At 39.9% G+C, this 19,060-nt stretch overlaps 1 protein-coding gene across 1 annotated transcript in view; it reads left to right on the top strand.

Annotated features, from left to right (window-relative positions):
* Window positions 1-5,842: 5,842 nt before the first annotated feature.
* The window catches only part of ATP11B (ATPase phospholipid transporting 11B (putative)), a 106,995-nt gene continuing 93,777 nt past the window's right edge, over window positions 5,843-19,060 (top strand). Inside the window, exon 1 of the mRNA XM_052640502.1 lies at window positions 5,843-5,956. Within this exon, the coding sequence (XP_052496462.1) occupies window positions 5,930-5,956 (27 nt within the window). The 5' untranslated portion in view covers window positions 5,843-5,929. The remainder of the gene's footprint in view (window positions 5,957-19,060) is intronic.

Genomic DNA, 19,060 nt, shown 5'->3' with positions numbered 1-19,060 from the left:
TATGAATGACTGTCTTATTTTCTTTTATTCCTTCTATTCAGAAACAATTGAACATCTTCAAAATATAGAAGGTATAATATATCTTAACAAAATATAGAAGGTATAATAAGATACAAAGGAGGTGAAATAACTAGCCAAAGGGAAACTGAAATTAGACGAAACAAGAAATCCAGGGTAAGAGTAATTCATGAAATGTGTGCTGTAGAGTCTAGGCACTTGCCATAAATAATTCTCTGAAATTTTAAAATAGCAACAAAATGACAGAAGGAAGCTCGTTCAATTACATAATTCAAAACGCTCAGAAGCTTACAAAACAAACTAGTTGCTCAAGAGAAGCAGAGTCATCTGTGGTGAGGAGTTTCTGCAGGCTCTCCTCAATAGAACAGTGTGATGAGTGAGCGGTGTTCCCAGCTGCACCTCCACAGCAAAAGCAGTCATGGGCTTCCGGAGGCTGCTTCTCCTACCTTCTCTGGACTTAGGCTGTTCACATGATCCTAAACTGCAGTTCAGTAAAAGTCACCATAGCAGGAGCCAAAATAAGACTATCTAAAGACAGATTTCTGATCATTTTTCTTGTATCTGAAGATAAAATAGACATCACCAGAAGAAAGTACATAGTCCTCACGAAATCCTCCATTAACATTTCTCCCAGCTGAGCATTTCTGACAAATTTGCAAATCAGAAAGGAATGTTGGCAATTTAGGGTATATTCACTTCCATTAGTACTCAGCAGAACTGGGAATGGGTTTCACATGGTTTTATAAAAGTTAAGGAAACAGATGGGAACTGAGGAAACATTTGTGGGCTAAGCCAAGATTTTCCTCAGAAAAGAATTTTGGATTTATTCTAATATAGATAAAAGGGTAAATGCCAAGATTTTGCCATTGAACACAACTGTGATGGTTTAACCTAGAAAAATCAATGAGGTAACTGTTACCAAACATCTGTCTATGCAGTCTTTTTTTTCCCCCATTTTTTTTTATCGTGGTAAAATACACACTTAAATTTATTATCTTAACCATTTTTAAGTGTACAGTTCAGAATATATTTATGCTTTACATACTTTGACTTTTCAAGAAGGGATCATTTTTATGGACCCTAACTCTCACAATGGCTCTGAGTTTCAGTGGCTTTTGAGTTATTTGTAAGCACAAATAACCAGAAATTAAACTGTGTTCATACAACGTAGTTCTGACATCTGTTTGATAAATTTTCAAGAAAAGTTTCAAATATGTAATGTAAAATTGTTCCTGATAAATTTATTTACCAGTTGATAAAATATACAAGCCTGGTCATTACTGGAAAAAGCTTCCCTGAAGTCTGGTCTGGAAATTCTAGAATGATAGTTAACCAGAAGGAAACTGCTTTTTAAGCATAATAATTTATAATATACTAGATTTATCATTTTGAGAAAATAGAAAGCTGTCCTTTTAAAAATGAGAGCAGATTTTAGAGCCCAACTGATGGTTTCATCTGTGGAAAAATAATTAAAGCAACAGATTGTCAGGGCTCACTTTCCTCCAATCAGACTGAACCTTGAAGAGTTCTGAGAGGTGCAACACAGAGTGCCCCGAGTCTAAAGGACGGCAACCAGTACCCTTACATCATAGCTTATGATGTACTGAAATCATTCAGTATACTTCACTTTCTTTCACTTTGATATTTCGGAACCAGATGTTTTCTTCCCTAACTACTCAGTTATTGGTATTAATTAATTTGACAAACACCTATTGAATACCTTTTACACACTATGCATTCCCAAATGAATGAGCCAGGAATCATGACCTTAACAAGCTCACAGTCTGTGCTTCCTACTGATGGTCCAAGATGTTCTGATCAAGAAAAATATCCCTCTTTGTCCTTATTATACCTAAGAATCTCTATTACAGAAAACCAGGAGATTTTTTTTTACTCCCTGGGAATAAACACATCTCACAGGTATATTTAACACAGAATTATATAAACAAGATTACTCAAAAAAAGGAACCATACTTACCATTAATTCAGTGACTGTTGTGTGATGCTATTATTCCCTCGGAAGGCCTGTCACCTCACTTGAAATGGCTTAAGTTCAAGTTTCTTTGTCTGACACCAGACCACAGCTTCCTATAATATGGCTCTCTGCCAGTCCAGCATTTGTGAACTTGATGCTTCATTCTAGCAATAATTTCCTATCTGATGTTTTTTTTCTCTTCACCCTATCACATATAATGTCTGTGAACATAACACTCTGACTTCATTCTGTCATTTCATTGTTCAGAAAATACCAGTGATTGCCCAATTTCCGGTAAACTGTGATTAGCCAGAAACTCTCCTAAGATTATGCCTTCCCTACTTATCCAACCCCACCTCTTATTACTCCACAGTAGTTGTACCTCAAATATCTTTAGCTTTCCATGGCTCTTGCTGCTGGGAAGCCTTTCTCTTCCACCTTCATCCTCCCATTTCAAGTTCGGTTCAAATTCATCTCTGTTCTTTTGAACTCTCTTCAATTGATATTGCCCACATCAGTTTTCTGAAATTAGTGACTATTATTGGTATAGCTCTTTAGAACTTAATTTCATACTGCCTTGGACTGTTATTTAACTGATTCCTCTCTGTAACTTCTCTTTCCAAGGGGACTGTAAACTTTCCCCAGAGAGAAGGGGCTCATCTTAAAAGTCATATGCACTTGTGTCTCCTTCTAATATTAGGCAATTGTTATGCATACATTTGGTGTCCAATACATTGAGGAAAGAGCTATGGAATGAATGAATGACCACTGACTACAAATACATTTTTTTTTCCTTTCCTTTGCAGCTGGTGCTTGCCTTAAGTCCTGTGTATTCCAATCTCAATATTTTCAAAACTTTCCAACCACAACCAATAGGAAGACATTCTTTTATAATGTGATCTGGTGTGTATGTGTATATACATACACACATACACATACACATAGACACCTGAAACAAAATTTCACAAAACAATACATATTATCTACACTAAGCAATATATTCCAATGTTTATATCCTGTTTTTTAAAGACACTGATCATGACACACTAAATTGATTTCATTGCCAATAAAGAGTTATAATCTACAGTATAAAAACTTAATACTTCTTGAATCAATATGAGGTGTATAATATTGCTCTTGAAAAATCCTTAGACCAAAACACTGCCATGAGTACTCATTCTGTTATTGACAGTTTGAGCTACAATTATTATCTTTACACAGTTATCTTGAAAAAATATCTTACTGTATTCCATCACAGAATTTAGAATCAGCTTCAATTCCTCCCACTCTGCCTTTTGAAAATGGGGACACAGTTAAATAATAATACACAAAATGTCCTTTAGCTCTCTATTTCTTGTCTTGACAAACTTTAGTGGCATATAAATAAAAATTTCCAGGACTAATTTTAATCAGACCACTTGCAGATGAATAAAAGTAGATACATTCATATTTTTGTTTCTTTACAATATCATAAGAGCATGAGTTTTTGTTGCATCTGGGAATTTGAATCCCAGCTCTGCTGACTTAACCTGAGAAAGTTACTTAACCTGAACCTCCATTTCTGCATCCACACAATGAAAATAATAGTATCAACTTCAAAGGATAGATTTTTGGGGGGCTCCAAAATCACTGCAGATGGTGATTGCAGCCATGAAATTAAATGACGCTTACTCCTTGGAAGGAAAGTTATGACCAACCTAGATAGCATATTGAAAAGCAGAGATATTACTTTGCCAACAAAGGTCCGTCTAGTCAAGGCTATGGTTTTTCCAGTGGTCATGTATGGATGTGAGATTTGGACTGTGAAGAAGGCTGAGCGCCAAAGAATTGAGGCTTTTGAAATGTGGTGTTGGAGAAGACTCTTGAGAGTCCCTTGGACTGCAAGGAGATCCAACCAGTCCATCCTAAAGGAGATCAGTCCCGGGTGTTCATTGGAAGGACTGATGCTGAGGCTGAAACTCCAATACTTTGGCCACCTCATGCGAAGAGTAGACTCATTGGAAAAGACCCTGATGCTGGGAGTGATTGGGAGCAGGAGGAGAAGGGGACGACAGAGGATGAGATGGCTGGATGGCATCACCTACTCGATGGATGTGAGTTAGAGTGAACTCCGAGAGTTGGTGATGGACAGGGAGACCTGGCGTGCTGTGATTCATGGGGTCGCAAAGAGTCGGACAGCACTGAGCGACTAAACTGAACTGACTGAAAACAGACCATGCAAGCAAAGAGCTTATTATAGGGCTTGGGACATACAAGTGTTCCACGAATGGTAGTAATGTTTGATCACTGTAACAAGTAAACGTATCGCAAACTTCCTTTTAGGGTCATAAAGAAAGATTAATCGTAAGAACTGAAGTGAGATTACGTTTTTTCTTTGTAGTCAGACTATACATAAAATGTAAAATTCCACTTCTGGTTTTACAGATCATTAATACCCCTAAGGAAAGGTTCTATTTGTGGTGCTGGATAATCATTATATAATAAGGAATGTCTACTGAAATTAAGGCTTCCCCGGTGGCTCAGCGGTAAAGGACCCGCCTGCAATGCAGGAGACAAGGCCTGAGCTGCGGGTTGGATTCCTGGACTGGGACGATCCCCTGTAGAAGGAAATGGCAACCCACTCCAGTATTCTTGCCTGGAAATCCCATGGACAAGCCCATGGGATCGCAAAAGGGTCGGATACAACTTAGAGGATAAACAACTGAAACTAAAAAATTTTATATATATACGAAAAAACTGCCCAGTTTTGCTAATTTCACTTAAATTTGTTTTTGCTTAATGAAAAAAAATTTTTTTAACTCTTGTGTGTTGAAGTGTGCTTTAATTCAGGAAAATACTGTACACGATACTCTACATAACACTCAAGATATATAGGAGCTTGCTTTGAATAAAGCGAGACCCGGAGCTTCATTTCAGCCTTCCAAGTAAAATTTTTATTCCAGTTGTCTTTACAATATATTTCTTCTTACTTCTATTCTTTCATACCCTCATCTACTTAGGTCTTGCTACTTACGCGGTATTCTTAACCGCAGTTCGGCAGTTAACAGTAAACAACTACGTTCCCACAGAAAGTGTTTCCCCTCTAACCTGTTCAATTTAGCACTGCAAAACAGCATATCTTGTCTATTGCTCGGGAAACACTGGTCTATACCCCAACAGGCACGGGGGAGTTGCATCCCCTTTCAAAATTACTTAAGTGATCAAGATTCCCCTAGCCCCAGCTCGCTCGTTTACTAACGAGAGCTGCGATGTGTTGAGACACTTTGGACAATTTAATTGAACCGAAACTGGAGACCTCTCGGGATGAACTTTCAGTCACTACATTCCTGATGTGTGCGTGTTGGGCGGCTGAAGGAACCAAAGGAAGTACAGAGCCAGAAGCAGACCTGCAACAGGAGGTAGAAACAGAGGAGTCTGCCAAAAGCTGCGGCCTCGGTATACAAGACACAGCCGTTTAACTTAATCCAACCCGCTAAATGAAGGGAGCGGGGCGCAGACGCGGCGATCGACAGCCCGCCCCCCTCCACGCGCGCCGCCTTCCCACCCACACTGCTGAGCCCCGGCCCTTGGTCCGCGCGGCCTCTTTCGTCACGTCCGGGGGCGGGCCGTGGCGCCGCGGCCCGCCCAGGTGGGGCCGGGAGCCGGGGGCCGGGGGCGGAGTTGTGGCGGTACTGCGGGCGACAACGGTCAGTAATGAAGGTGGCTGCGGCGCGGCAGCAGACTCAGCTCCGCCGGGCGGGGGCGGCGCCGGGACCGCGCCAGTAGGACCTCGGAGCCGGCGCGGGAGATGGGGCCCCAGCGCGGGGAGTGAGGCGGCCGCGGCGAGCGGAACTTCAGCCGGAGGGGCTCTCCCGCTTTCCCCTCTGGCTCGTCAGCCTCCACCTGGAGCCCCTCGGCCCCCGCGGCTCGCGGGACGGGAACGGCGACGGAAGGGGCATGTGGCGCTGGGTCCGGCAGCAGCTGGTAGGTACCTCCGCCTCTCACCTCTCGGACGCTCGCTCTCGCGCGGCTTCTCGGGCCCGGGTGGCGGGGAAGGGCCGGCGGCGCAGAGCCGCGAGGCCGGGGCGCGAGCTCCGGGCTAGGCCGCATTGGAGGCGGGTCCCGGAGCCGGCAGTGCCCCGCGCAGCCCCTCACACGTCTCACCGCCGAGCCCGGGGCCCCGTGGCCGGCGGCGGGAGGCTGCCGCTTCCTGGTCGTGCTTCTCGGTTACTCCCTCCTCCTCGCCGCCCCGAGACCAAAAGTGGATGCGGAGCGGGGTCGGCGTCTCGGCTGAGGAACTCGGGCGGAGGGGACGAAAAGAGAGTAGGTGTTGGGGAGAGAAAAGAGGAAAGAGGCTCGTGTTTCCTGCCGTTAACAGTTTGGGACTGGTTTGAGTGAAAGGGACGGCGAGGATCTGTCTCCAGCCCCCTCTCCTCGCTGTTTTCAAGGTTGCGTGGATTATCAAGGAGAAGGGTAACTAGTCTAGTCTGACTCCTCTCAAAGAAATTTTACTCGAGGCCTGGGTGAGAAAGAATATTCTAAAACCCCGTCTAGTTGCGAAGCTAAGTGAGATAGTTGTGAAGGACGGTTTTCTTCCTGCCTTGTCCTCACCCCACCCCAGGTGAAACTTTTGGAATGGGAACCTTACTTTTTTCCGTTCTCGAGGCAGTGTGAACGAGACCGATTTAGAACCAATGGTTAACTTTTCAGTTTTACTGGAACATCTGGAGAAAAAAAAGAATTTTCGAAAAGTGTGATTTAAGGCATGTAAAAAGCGCCACCTTTCTCCGAATTAATTCACAGAGAAAACTTGCTTGCTGGCAACTACAGACCCCAAAATACAACGCTAAGGCAACGTTGACAATTAGGAGTGAAATTGCTCCAGGCTGAAGAAGTCTACCCTGCCTCCATGATGTCTGTTCCTGGTTGCTGGTTAATTTTTAAATCGCGTTAGTAATTAAATGCTGCTACAATTCGGTGTTTTCATTTACTAATTTAAAAGACAGTGAAGCAGAAACGGTTTTTGTGGGACTGTAAAGATTTTTTGGGACTAAAAACGTTGATACCTCCTTTTCCCTACTCTAGAAGAGTATTTTTATGTTTAAGAAGTATGCTGTTTTAGAGCCAGCCTTCTGTTAATTCATTTGGCAGTGGGCATCTTTCTCAAAAAAATACCTTATAAATAAAACTAGAACTGCCTGTCACTCCCTCAAGCACATGTTAGCTCTCTATTTTTAGGTAATTGTGAATTCAGATATCTCAGATATACTCCTTATTAGACAACCAAGCTAATGATGTCATTATAATACCAAATTGTTGTGATAGTTTGGCTTTATTGCAGTAAGCCGCAGCTGGGTAGCTTCACTCTAGAAGTTAATTATTTCAGGTCTGACTTCATGCTTTTGATTTACCCATCTTCATGTATAGAAATGTTGTTTACCTGATGGTGTTTTTGTGTGCTAGTGGTTTTTTCTAGTTTTTCCTAGTAGATTAAGACACCACTTCTCAATGTTAGGTATTTTTTGTTAACCTGGATAAAATCCTGATTGTATTCATCTTCAGAATAGGCAGTCTGTTAATTTTTTTAAAAATGGCTTCAGCCAAACACAGCTAACAGGAGGGGCAAAAAGTCTTGTGTGGTTAATTTACAAGAAATGCCTTATGGGGTGATTAACAAGTTAAACAAGTTGCTGTGCATAAAAAATGCTATCGTTGATATTAGTCACTCACTCCACTGGTTTTACTTTTAAGTTATCAGATCTTCCAAGTATGTAATCAGACCTGTGCCTATGTAGGACTTTGTCTCTTTGATTAAGTTTGTACAATCACTTAAATTATATGTAAAGGATAGTGAATACGCAGAGTAATAAGTATATTTTACTATCCCAGTCATAAACTGCCTTTTTAGTTACTGCACCAGAAATTATTCAGTTCATAGGCTAGTTTAAAGTATACTTCGATTTGCTCAATGGCTTGAGTCTTTCAGCAATAGAGTCACTAGATGGGCACAACAACCTGTTCCAGTACTCTTGCCTGGATAATCCAATGGACAGAGGAACCTGTCCGGCTGCACTCCATCGGGTCACAAGAGTAGGACACACACAGAAAGTTCAGATAAATAGGACAGCTTTGGAGAGGTTAATAAGCAGATCACAAAGACAGGGTTTTTGAAATTAAAAACACACTTTATTTATTGTATGAATCCTGATTTCCGGCCTCTTAAATTGTCGTGCCAAAAAAAAAAGTTTATTGTCATTTTGTTACAGAAACAACTTGTATGTTCTATTCTTTGTTAAATTAAACACAGTTTGACTGCTTATCTCCACAAACTATTTTCACTTCTTGACACAATGAGAAAAATAGAGGTTGTCAGAAAGTTGATGTTTTTCTTTGGGAAAGTAGACTGAAAAGATTGAACTATCCTTTCCTTTTTCTTTTTCTTCGTTTTTGAGCTCACAATCCTAGTTATTTTACACTAAGAAAATTTTCTTATGATGTCTTTCTGGTACAGTGAGTATTATTCTAGCATCACACGTGCTAACTCATTAGAGATGACAGCACCTTGATTATGATGAATGCCATTAACTCGTTGTAGCCTCATAGATTTTTATGGTGGCCATTAACCACAATGGCTATTAAAATTTTAATTAATTAAATTAAAATTCCACACAGCTACTATATTGGACAGTTCAGAATAGAACATATTCATTATCACAGAAAATTCTATTATACAGCGCTACGTTAGATTTAAATGAAAGTCTTTGTGAATTCATATTTTAATTGACATGTAATATTTCTTTACAGTACAATGTAATGCTGTATTTTTAAAGCACTTACTGTGTGCATACATAATAAGCTAAATACTGGGGACACAGATGTGAGGGCCTTATTTATCTCTGTATTTCATGTCCCACACAGGACTTGATATAAGAGTAAACAGTGGGTACATGTTTTTTGAATAAATGAATAGGTAGGTGGTCAGATAAAGAATTAATCCATATTATTGCTTCTGTGTTTTGAGATAAAGTGACAAAATTCAAGATTGACCAGTCCAAAGAAAAGCTGGAAAATCACTGTAATTTTTTAAAATACAACTTAATGTTGTCATACTAGGATACAATTTCTTAATTGTTCTATAAATGTAGTCCCTTCAGGTTTATATCTGCAGTGGCAGAAGGAGGCTAGTAAGATTGTCTTCTGATTCACTGAGAAAAAATGGTAAGCTGTTAGCCTAAACTCAGCCTATTCACATTCACCAAACTTGTTTAATCCTCTGTTCTTCTCTTTATACTTATCACAAAGAAAGGTATGACAGTCCTCTTTTCCAGACTAACCAGTCCATTTGTGTTCTTTCATCCTGCGCTCCACATCAGTTATCTGTAGTCTGTTTACTCTTACTTTTTCTTTAAGCTGTGAATACATCCATGACTCCCTCTACTAATTTACTTTGCCCTGTACCTGTGTCAAAATGTTTTCAGTTTTCTAAAAAATAGGTCTTTCCTATATAACTATGTTGTCCAGTACTCTTTGAAATTTGGCTAGTTCGGACTAAAATATGCTTAAGTATAAAATACACATAGGATTTTAAAAACAGTGTAAAAAAAAAAGGCATGTAAAATATCTCAACTTTTTATATTGGTTACATGTTGAATAATATTTTGGATTTATTGGTAAAGTAAAATTTTGCAGTTTGTTTTGTCTGTTCCTTTTTACTTTTTAAAAAATGGTTACTGGAAATTTAAAAACTACATAAATGTAAATCCGTGTAACATTAAAAGTGAGCTCATTTTTCCTTAAAGCACGTTATGTAAGTCTAGACAATCTTAAACAGTAGACTAGACTATAAATATCTTGGGATGGGCTATATTTTATCTTTAGAGCCCTTTCACTCAATACAGCAGCTGGCCCATTGGAGGTACTCACCCACCAAATGTTGGTTGACTGAATATCAGTTTGGAAGTATCTGTGTTCTTTGCCTTTCTCTCGAGGAATGAATGAGGAGTAGGCCAAGGAAGCAAGGCCTATGGTGGTATTATTTTGGTGTGGCTAAGTAAATTTTAACCTCAAAAGTTAAATGTTTGGGGGCTTCCCTGGTGGTCCAGTGGGAGAAGGCAATGGCACCCCACTCCAGTACTCTTGCCTGGAAAATCCCATGGACGGAGGAGCCTGGTGGGCTGCAGTTCATGGGGTCGCTAAGAGTCAGACACGACAGAGCAACTTCACTTTCACGCATTGGAGAAGGAAATGGCAACCCACTCCAGTGTTCTTGCCTGGAGAATCCCAGGGACGGGGGAGCCTGGTGGGCTGCCGTCTGTGGGCTCGCACAGAGTCGGACACGACTGAAGCAACTTAGCAGCAGCAGCAGCAGCAGCAGCTGGTGGTCCAGTGGTTAAGACTGCATCCTTCCACTGCAGGGGCTGCAGTTCAGTCCCTGGTCTGGGAGGTTCTGCATGCTGCAAAGTGCAGTCAAAAAAATATTAATGTTTAAGATCCTAAATCTTAGAATATTTGCTTATTTTATCTCTGTGTTCAGACATATATCCTCAGATACTCAATTTTTCATTTGGTTAAAGAGGTCAAGCATTAGTGAAGTAAAGTGAAAGTCGCTCAGTTGTGTCTGACTCTTTGCAACCCTGTGGGTCCATGGAATATACAGTCCATGGAATTCTCCAGGCCAGAGTACTGGAGTGGATAGTCTTTCCCTTCTCCAGGGTATCTTCCCAACCCGGGGATCAAACCAGGGTCTCCCACATGGCAGGCCGATTCTTTATCAGCTGAGCTATCAGGGAAGCCTCCTCAAGCATTAGTGGAAGCCCAATTATCCTAGCCGTACTGAAGTAGGGACCTTGCCCAAATGCTCCAAAGAACCTTGTGATTGCCACTATCATCATTAACTATCCCCTTTATCCCTACAGTCTGTTTTCAACATAGCAGCCAGAATGATCTTATTAAAACACAGGTTAGGTCCTGTAATTCCTGTGTTTAAAACCTTCTAAGAACTTGCCTTCTTGCTCAGAATAACAGCCAAAGTTTCTGCTAGATCTGTATCCAAGTCCCCAGACCACTTCTCATCTCCCATCATTCTTCACCCGCTTTGCTTTATCCACATACACTTTGGTGTTCATCAGAAGCGCAGGACGGATTTCATTCAGTCTTAAGATTGTTGCCCTGGCTGTCACCTCTGGCTAGAATGTACTTCCCCCCAGTTAATTTGTTGGCACCTTCATTCCCTTCAAGTCTTTGTTTAGATGTTGTCATTGAGGCCTTTTCAGTATTAAATTGTAACTTGCCACCTCCACACTTCCCTAGCCCCCTTCCCTGCCTTTTTTTTTTTTTGCTTTCTCTTAGCACTTATCACTATTTAACATATTTTGTACTTTACTTGTCTCATTTATATCATGAAGGGAAGGATTTTTGCCTGTTTTGTTTTAGTTCTCCATATAACAACTGTTTCTCAACTCTGCATCCATACTTTTAGGTAACACTATTTCTTTCTCATTTATTCATTCACTCAAATATTTTCTGAACATGTACTCTGTGATAGCATACTGCCAGTCTCTGGATACCAAAATGAAGCAACCCCTGCCCTATCCATTCTTCTAGGATTAATGGATATTTGAATTTCTGTCCGTTTTTTCCTGTTTTAAAAAAATGTTGCAATGGCCATTCTTGCTTGTGTGTTTTTTTAAATTGGCATACCTAGAAGTGGAATTGCTGGGCCATGGGGTGTGCACTTTATGACTGTTACTAAATATTGCTAAATTATTTTCCAAAACCATCTTCCCCTTCCCCTACATCTTGGTCAACACTTTGTACTGTCAGACTTGAAAAAACTTTATCAGTCTGTTGAGTGTGAAAGGTATCTCATTTTGCTTAATTTGCATTTTCCTGATTGCTAGTGAGATTAAGATGTCCTGTATTTCTTTTCTCTTTTAAAAAATTTATTCATTTTTGGCTGTTCTGGGTCTTTGTTACTGCGTGGGCTTTTTCTCTAGTTGAGCCAAGCTAGGGGAGCTACTGTACGTTGTAATGTTCAGGCTTCTCATTGCGGTGGCCTCTCTTGTGGAGCACAGGCTCTAGAGTGCAGGTTTCAGAGGCTGCAGCATGTGGGCTCAGTAATTTCAGCTCCTGGGCTCTAGAGCGCAGGCTTAATAGTTATGGCACACCGGTTTAGTTGCTCCGCTCCATGTCGGATCTTCCAGATCAGGGACTGAACCATGTCTCCTGCACTGGCAGGCAGATTCTTGACCACTGAACCACCGAGGAAGCCCCCTTTATTTCATTCATGTAAACAAATTACCCATTTTTCTGTTGAGTGGTTTGTTTTCTCCTTATTAATTTCCTTTGTAGTCTGGATGCCAATTCTTTGTTGTGTATGTTGTGAATATCTTCCAGCCTGCACTTTGTATTTAACTTAATGATGTCTTTTTTGATATTTTAAATTTATTTGTAGGTAAACTTATTATCAGGTGAATGATTTCTACTTTTTATTACTTGTTTAGGAGTTCCTTCCTAGGGTCATAAAGCTATCTTTCTGGCATTTTCTTAGAGTTGTCTAAAAATCTAGTTTTACAATGTTCTGGTCTTGAATATGCCTGGGATTTATTTTTGTATATGGAATAAAGTAGAGAATTTATTTTCTCCCATATAGAAAGTTATTTGTCCCAGTACTGTTATTGAATGGGCCATCTTTTCCCTACTAATCTCTGTTGTTTGCCTTCTCTGTCATATTCCAGTATTCTCTTTGTGTTGTGTTCTCTTTTTAGGTTCTCTATTTTGTTTCACTCATCTGTTGATCTGGTGGTGCATGAATAATATAATACATTGTCTTAACGTAGTGTTTTATGATATCTGACCGGGCAAAAATCCCCAATCCTTTTTTCGCCCCTAGAATTGCTTTGGCTCTCTACTCTTCCATATGCTATTTGTTATTTGTGTTAATAGTTTGTCTAATTCTGTGGAAAATCTTTCTAGGATTTTGATTGGCTTTGCATTGAATTTGTTAAGTTCTATTAATATTTTTCCATTTGATCATGTAGGCGCTATAGATTGTATTTTTATCCTTTTATTATCTCTCTCTACTTACAAATAATATAGGGATTTACAAGATTTTGACTTGTGTTCCCTCTTACCTTCCACATTGTTATTACTTAATAGTTTAACTGTTGTTTTTTCTTTTACCAGCTTTATTAAGAGATAACCACATATAATTTTCTCATTAAAGTGCACAGTTCAGTTTTTCAGTATATGCATAGAGTTATGCAGCCCCACCACACTCTGATTTTAGAACATTTTTATACTCCCTAAAGAGATTCCCTATCCACTCTCTTCCTCCATTCCCACCCCCCTACCCCGCAAGCCACTAGCCCCCAGCCCCCAGCTGTGATCAATCGCTAATCTACTTTCTGTCTCTAGATTAGCCACCTCTAGACATTTTGTGTCAATGGCATCATACAGTACGTGGTATTTTGTGATGGTCTTTTCACCTAGCATAATGTGTTCAAGTTCATCTGTGCTGTAGCATATATCCATACTTCATTTCTTTTTATTGCTAAAATTCCACTGTATATAGATATACCAGAGACTGTATTCATTCATCAGTTAATGGGCATTTAGTTTGTTTCTGCCTTTTGGCTGTTAGAAGTAATGCCTCCTTTTCCATTCATGTGCAAGTGTTTTGTGGATGTATATTTTCATTTCTGTTGGGTAAATATGTAAGGAGTGGAATTACTGGGTCATGTGGTAACTCTGTTTTTAACTTTGTGAGGAATTGCCAAACTTTTCCAAAGTGATTGCACTGTTTTACATTCCTACCAGGCATGTATAGTATAAGGGTTCCAATGTCTTTATATCATTGCCAAACTTGCTTTGTCTTTGATTCTAGCGGTCATGAATGTAAGTATAACTCATGGTTTTGATTTATATTTGCCTAATGACTGATGATTTCAAACATCTTTTCATGTCTCTATTAACTGATTTGTTTGTATTTTGTGAGGCTTTTCTTGATGAAATGCTTATTCAGATCTTTTAACACATTTTAAAGTTTTCTTTTAGTTATAAGAGTTATATACATAAGACCCTTACCAGATATGTGATTCACAAATACTTTCTTCCATAATGTTTGTGGAAACTCAAAACATTCTCTAGCTTGTTACCTGTTACTCATTTTGATTTACTACAGTGATTTTTTTTATTCACCATTATTTGTTTTAAATTTTATTTGCTTGCGCATTGTCTGTGCTGGGTCTTCTAGTTGTGGCGAGCAGGGGCCACTGGCTAGATGCGGTGCGCAGGCTTCTCGTTGTGGCGGCTTCTCGCTGTGGAGTGCAGGCTTCCGTAGCTGTGGCTCCCCAGCTCTGGAGCACAGGCTCAGTAGTTGTGGCACACTGGTTTGCTTAGTTGCTCTGTGGCACGTGGTGGGATCATCCCAGACCAGGGATCACACCCAAGTCTCCTGCATTGGCAGGTGGATTCTTTACCACTGAGCCACCAGGGAAGCCCACCGTTATTTCTTGAATACCACCTCTTCCCTGTGTATTTACTTTTACTCTTGCTGACATACATTCTTTAGTTATTTTTAAGGAAGGCTTCATGTGTAGTAAACTCCCTTAGTTTTTATGGCTTAAAATGTCTTAATTCCAAATTATTATTGAATACTAATTTAGGTAGATTCAGAATTCTAGATTAACAGTTACTTTCACACAACATATTGTTATTATTGTTATTTTTGGCCACACTGTGCGGCATGCAGAACCTCCTCAACCAGGGATCGAACCCATCACTCAACATGTTGAAGATACTACTTATTCCTTTTCTTTCAGACATTGATTGGTGGTGTAAAATACGCTTTCAATGTAATAGTCATTCCTTTGCTGATAATCTCTGTAGCATTGTTTTTAAGATTGTCTCCTTGTCCTCTGTTTTGCAGTTTTACTGTGCTGTACTCAAATTGTTTCATGATTTTTGTTTCTCCTGCTCTACTCTTGTGTGTGCTTGCAATTTGAAAGCTGTCGTTTCTACAGTTCAGAAAATTTTACAGCTTTTTTTCCCCTTTAAATGTTGCTTCTCCGACTTCAGTTTTCTCATTCTCTAACTCTTGCTTGATCTTTATCTATGCTCTGTGGCTCTTAGCTTCTTGTTCATATTTCTCATATGTTTTCTCTCCGTGCTGCTTTCAGTGTGAATTCTCAGCTCTAGTTTGTAGTCACTAGTTTGCTCCTGTGTCCATGGGCTAGGCCTCTGGCCTCCCGCCTGGCTTGCCTCACTTCGCTCCCCTCACTTCCCCCTTCCCCTCAACTGTCTTCCCACCCCAAGCCTCAGCAGCATCTCCTAGGAGGACGGGAGAATGCAGGGCCAGGCAGGAAAAGCCGTGGGCTGCACTCCAGTCTAGAGTTCATCCTTGTCTTCTGAATTTTTAATTTAAATTACTCCCCCTCGCCCCACCACCGCCCCAAATTTATTATAGGACCTCTTTCATTTCCATTTGTTCTTGATGTATATTTGTCTGATTTGTCTTGTAATATTTTGTTCTTAAAAAATAGATATTATTCTGTTACCTCTTTGGAGATTTTACACATATTTAAAAATACACAGCTGTTTTTAGCCTCCTTTCAGTTGAACCTGATTCTTGGACCCAGGTACAAAAGGGGATTGAACTTCAGACTGCCTATTTCCAGAGCCAGAGTACCAAAGGATCAGCCCCTGATTACAGAAAAGATTACCTTATTTTAAGCCTAGCTAAGTCGTCTTAAAGGAAAAAAAAATTTTTTTTAAAATCTATCTTGTGAAGTTGAAGGAAGAGTTCAAAGTATGTACTTTTCCAAGGTTACTAACTAATTAGTGCTAGAGGCAGGACATAACCCAGAGTTTTTGCCGGGTATATACGAGTGTGGAAGAGAATTAGCAGGAGCAGCAGTTTTCCCTATATATCTCTTTCCTATTCCTGCCATTTTAAAATCTAACCAAGAGTGAGGCAAGAGGAGAGAATGAGTTGAGGAAAGAAATTTGTAGGTAGCAGTGGTACTCTGGAGATGGAGGAGACAGGTCTGAGAGGAAAAGGAGAGAAGCGATCAAGAGTTGCTGTAGTTAGCCAATGTGGCCATTTTCAAGTTGACATAGTATTCTAGGTATTAGAAGAAGTTAGGCCTTGCTTGTACCCTAATACACATCTCCTCTTGAATGTTATCTAATATCAAATGCAATACATTTTAATTGATTTTGAACATTGTGGCAAATTTTTTAGAAAGGTTTTCAGTTTTAAATGTCTTTTTTCATCTTATACTTTAGGAACCACAAAATTGTTTTGATATTTGAGAACCTCATGATGTTGAAATAGAAATTGGAAATGCTGAAAAGAGATAGGATAGTTGTCCTTTTTTTATTAGTAACTTTTATTACATTTGTAATGAAATTATGCCATAGTTTGTTTTTATATATTTAAAGTTGTTATTTAACTATTTAGAAGAATGTGTTTGATAATTTTCTGTAGGAAAAAAAGCAAGTCATCTAGTGACTTACTGCTATTTCAGTCAAAATTGTACTCATTTTATTTTATTTTCATTTCACTTTTTGTGCTTATTAAAGGCATTTAAAAAAATAATAATGTTTTATTCGGGGCAAGGGTCCTGACTTCTCATTTTGGTATTTTCACAATACCACGCATATTACCTAGCACATAGTCAATGCTTATAGTGTTTATAATGAATTTTTAAAATTAAATTATAGGGTCACTTAACAAATGAAATACTAAGTTGCTTGATATTTCAGAATGGTCAAATCAGTCAGTCAGTTCAGTCGCTCAGTTGTGTCTGACTCTTTGTGACCCCATGGACTGCAGCACACCAGGCCTCCCTGTCTATCACCAATTCCCGGAGTTTACTCAAACTCATGTCCATTGAGTCGGTGATGCCATCCAACCATCTCATCCTGCCGTCCCCTTCTCCTCCCGCCTTCAGTCTTTCCCAGCATCAGGGTCTTTTCAAGTGAGTCAGTTCTTCGCATCCGGTGGCCAAAGTATCGGAGTTTCAGCTTCAGTTTCAGTCCTTCCAATGAGTATTCAGGACTGGTTTCCTTTAGGATGGACTGATTGGATCTCCTTGCAGTCCAAGGGACTCTCAAGAGTCTTCTCCAACACCACAGTCCAAAAGCATCAATTCTTTGGCACTCAGGTTTCTTTATAGTCCAAATCTCACCTCCATACATGACTACTGGAACCATAAGCTTTGACCAGATGGACCTTTGTTGGCAAAGTAATGTCTCTGCTTTTTAATATGCTGTCTAGGTTGATCATAACTTTCCTTCCAGGGAACAAGCGACTTTAATTTCACGGCTGCAGTCACCCTCTGCAGTGATTTTGGAGCCCCCCAAAATAGTCTGTCACAGTTTCACCAGTTCCCCATCTATTTGCCATGAAGTGATGGGACTGGATGCTATGAACTTAGTTTTCTGAATGTTGAGTTTTAAGGCAACCTTTTCATTCCCCTCTTTCACTTCCATCAAGAGGCTCTTTAGTTCTTCTTCACTTTCTGCCATAAGGGTGGTGTTATCTGCATATCTGAGGTTATTGATACTTCACCCGGCAGTCTTGATTCCAGCTTATGCTTCCTCCAGCCCAGCATTTCTCATGATGTTCTCTGCATATAAGTTGAATAAGCAGGATGACAATATACAGCCTTGACATACTCCTTTTCCTATTTGGAACCAGTCTGTTGTTCTGTGTCCAGTTCTAACTGTTGCTTCTTGACCTGTGTACAGATTTCTCAAGAGGCACGTCAGGTTGTCTGGTATTCCGATCTCTTTCAGAATTTTCCACGGTTTGTTGTGATCCACACAGTCAAAGGCTTTGGCATAGTTAGTAAATCAGAAGTAGATGGTTTTCTGGAACTCTCTTGCTTTTTTGATGATCCAACAGATATTGGCAATTTAATCTCTGGTTCCTCTGCCTTTTCTAAAACCAGCTTGAACATCTGGAAGTTCACGGTTCATGTACTATTGAAGCCTGGCTTGGAGAATTTTGAGCATCACTTTGCTAGCATGTGAGATGAGTGCAATTGTGTGGTAGTTTGAGCATTCTTTGGCTTTGCCTCTCTCTGGGATTGGAATGAAAACTGACCTTTTCCAGTCCTACAGCAACTGCTGAGTTTTCCAAATTTGCTGCCATATTGAGTATAGCACTTTCACAGCATTATCTTTTAGGATTTTATAATAGCTCAATTGAAATTCCATCACCTCCACTAGCTTTGTTCATAGTGATGCTTCCTAAGGCCCACTTGACTTCACACTCCAGGATGTCTGTCTCTAGGTGAGTGATCACACCATTGTGATTATCTGGGTCATGAAGATCTTTTTTGTATAGTTCTTGCTGTGTGTATTCCTGACATCTCTTAATATTTTCTGCTTCTGTTAGGTCCATACCATTTCTGTCCTTTATTGTTCCCATCTTTGCATGAAATGTTCCCTTGGTATCTCTGATTTTCTTGAAGAGATCTCTAGTTTTCCTCTATTTCTTTGCATTGATCACTGAGGATGGCTTTCTTCTCTCTCGCTGCTGTTCTTTGGAACTCTGCATTCAAATGGGTATATCTTTCCTTTTCTCTTTTGACTTTCGCTTCTCTTCTTTTGACAGCTATTTGTAAGCCCTTCTCAGACAACAGTTTTCCCTTTTTGCATTTGTTGAACCTCCATCCATAGTTCTTCAGGCACGCTGTCTATCAGATCTAATCCCTTGACTACTTATCACTTCCACTGTAATTGTAAGGGATTTGATTTAGGTCATACCTGAATGGTCTGGTGGTTTTCCCTTCTTTCTTAAACTTAAGTCTGAATTTGGCAATTTGGCAACTGAGTGCAGTGCCTAGCATAGTATCAAGCATTTTTCCTCAATAGATACTTGGGTACATACTGGTCTCGTACGATTTTTTGCAATGAGTGTAATTGAACATTAAAGCTTGAATTGTATACAGTCAGTTCAAGTCTTAATCGTATTTTACCTAGGAAATTGTTTCTTTACTATTGCATCTCCTGAGCAACAAAAGGAATATAAGTATCCTTCCTTATCTTACTTCTCCACTATGCTCTTTATTAGTTCAG

This window comes from Budorcas taxicolor, chromosome 1 (genome assembly GCF_023091745.1).
Source record: "Budorcas taxicolor isolate Tak-1 chromosome 1, Takin1.1, whole genome shotgun sequence".
Classification (NCBI taxonomy): Eukaryota; Metazoa; Chordata; class Mammalia; order Artiodactyla; family Bovidae; genus Budorcas; species Budorcas taxicolor.
Note: the sequence above shows the minus strand (reverse complement) of the source record. Positions and strands in the feature narration are given on the sequence as shown.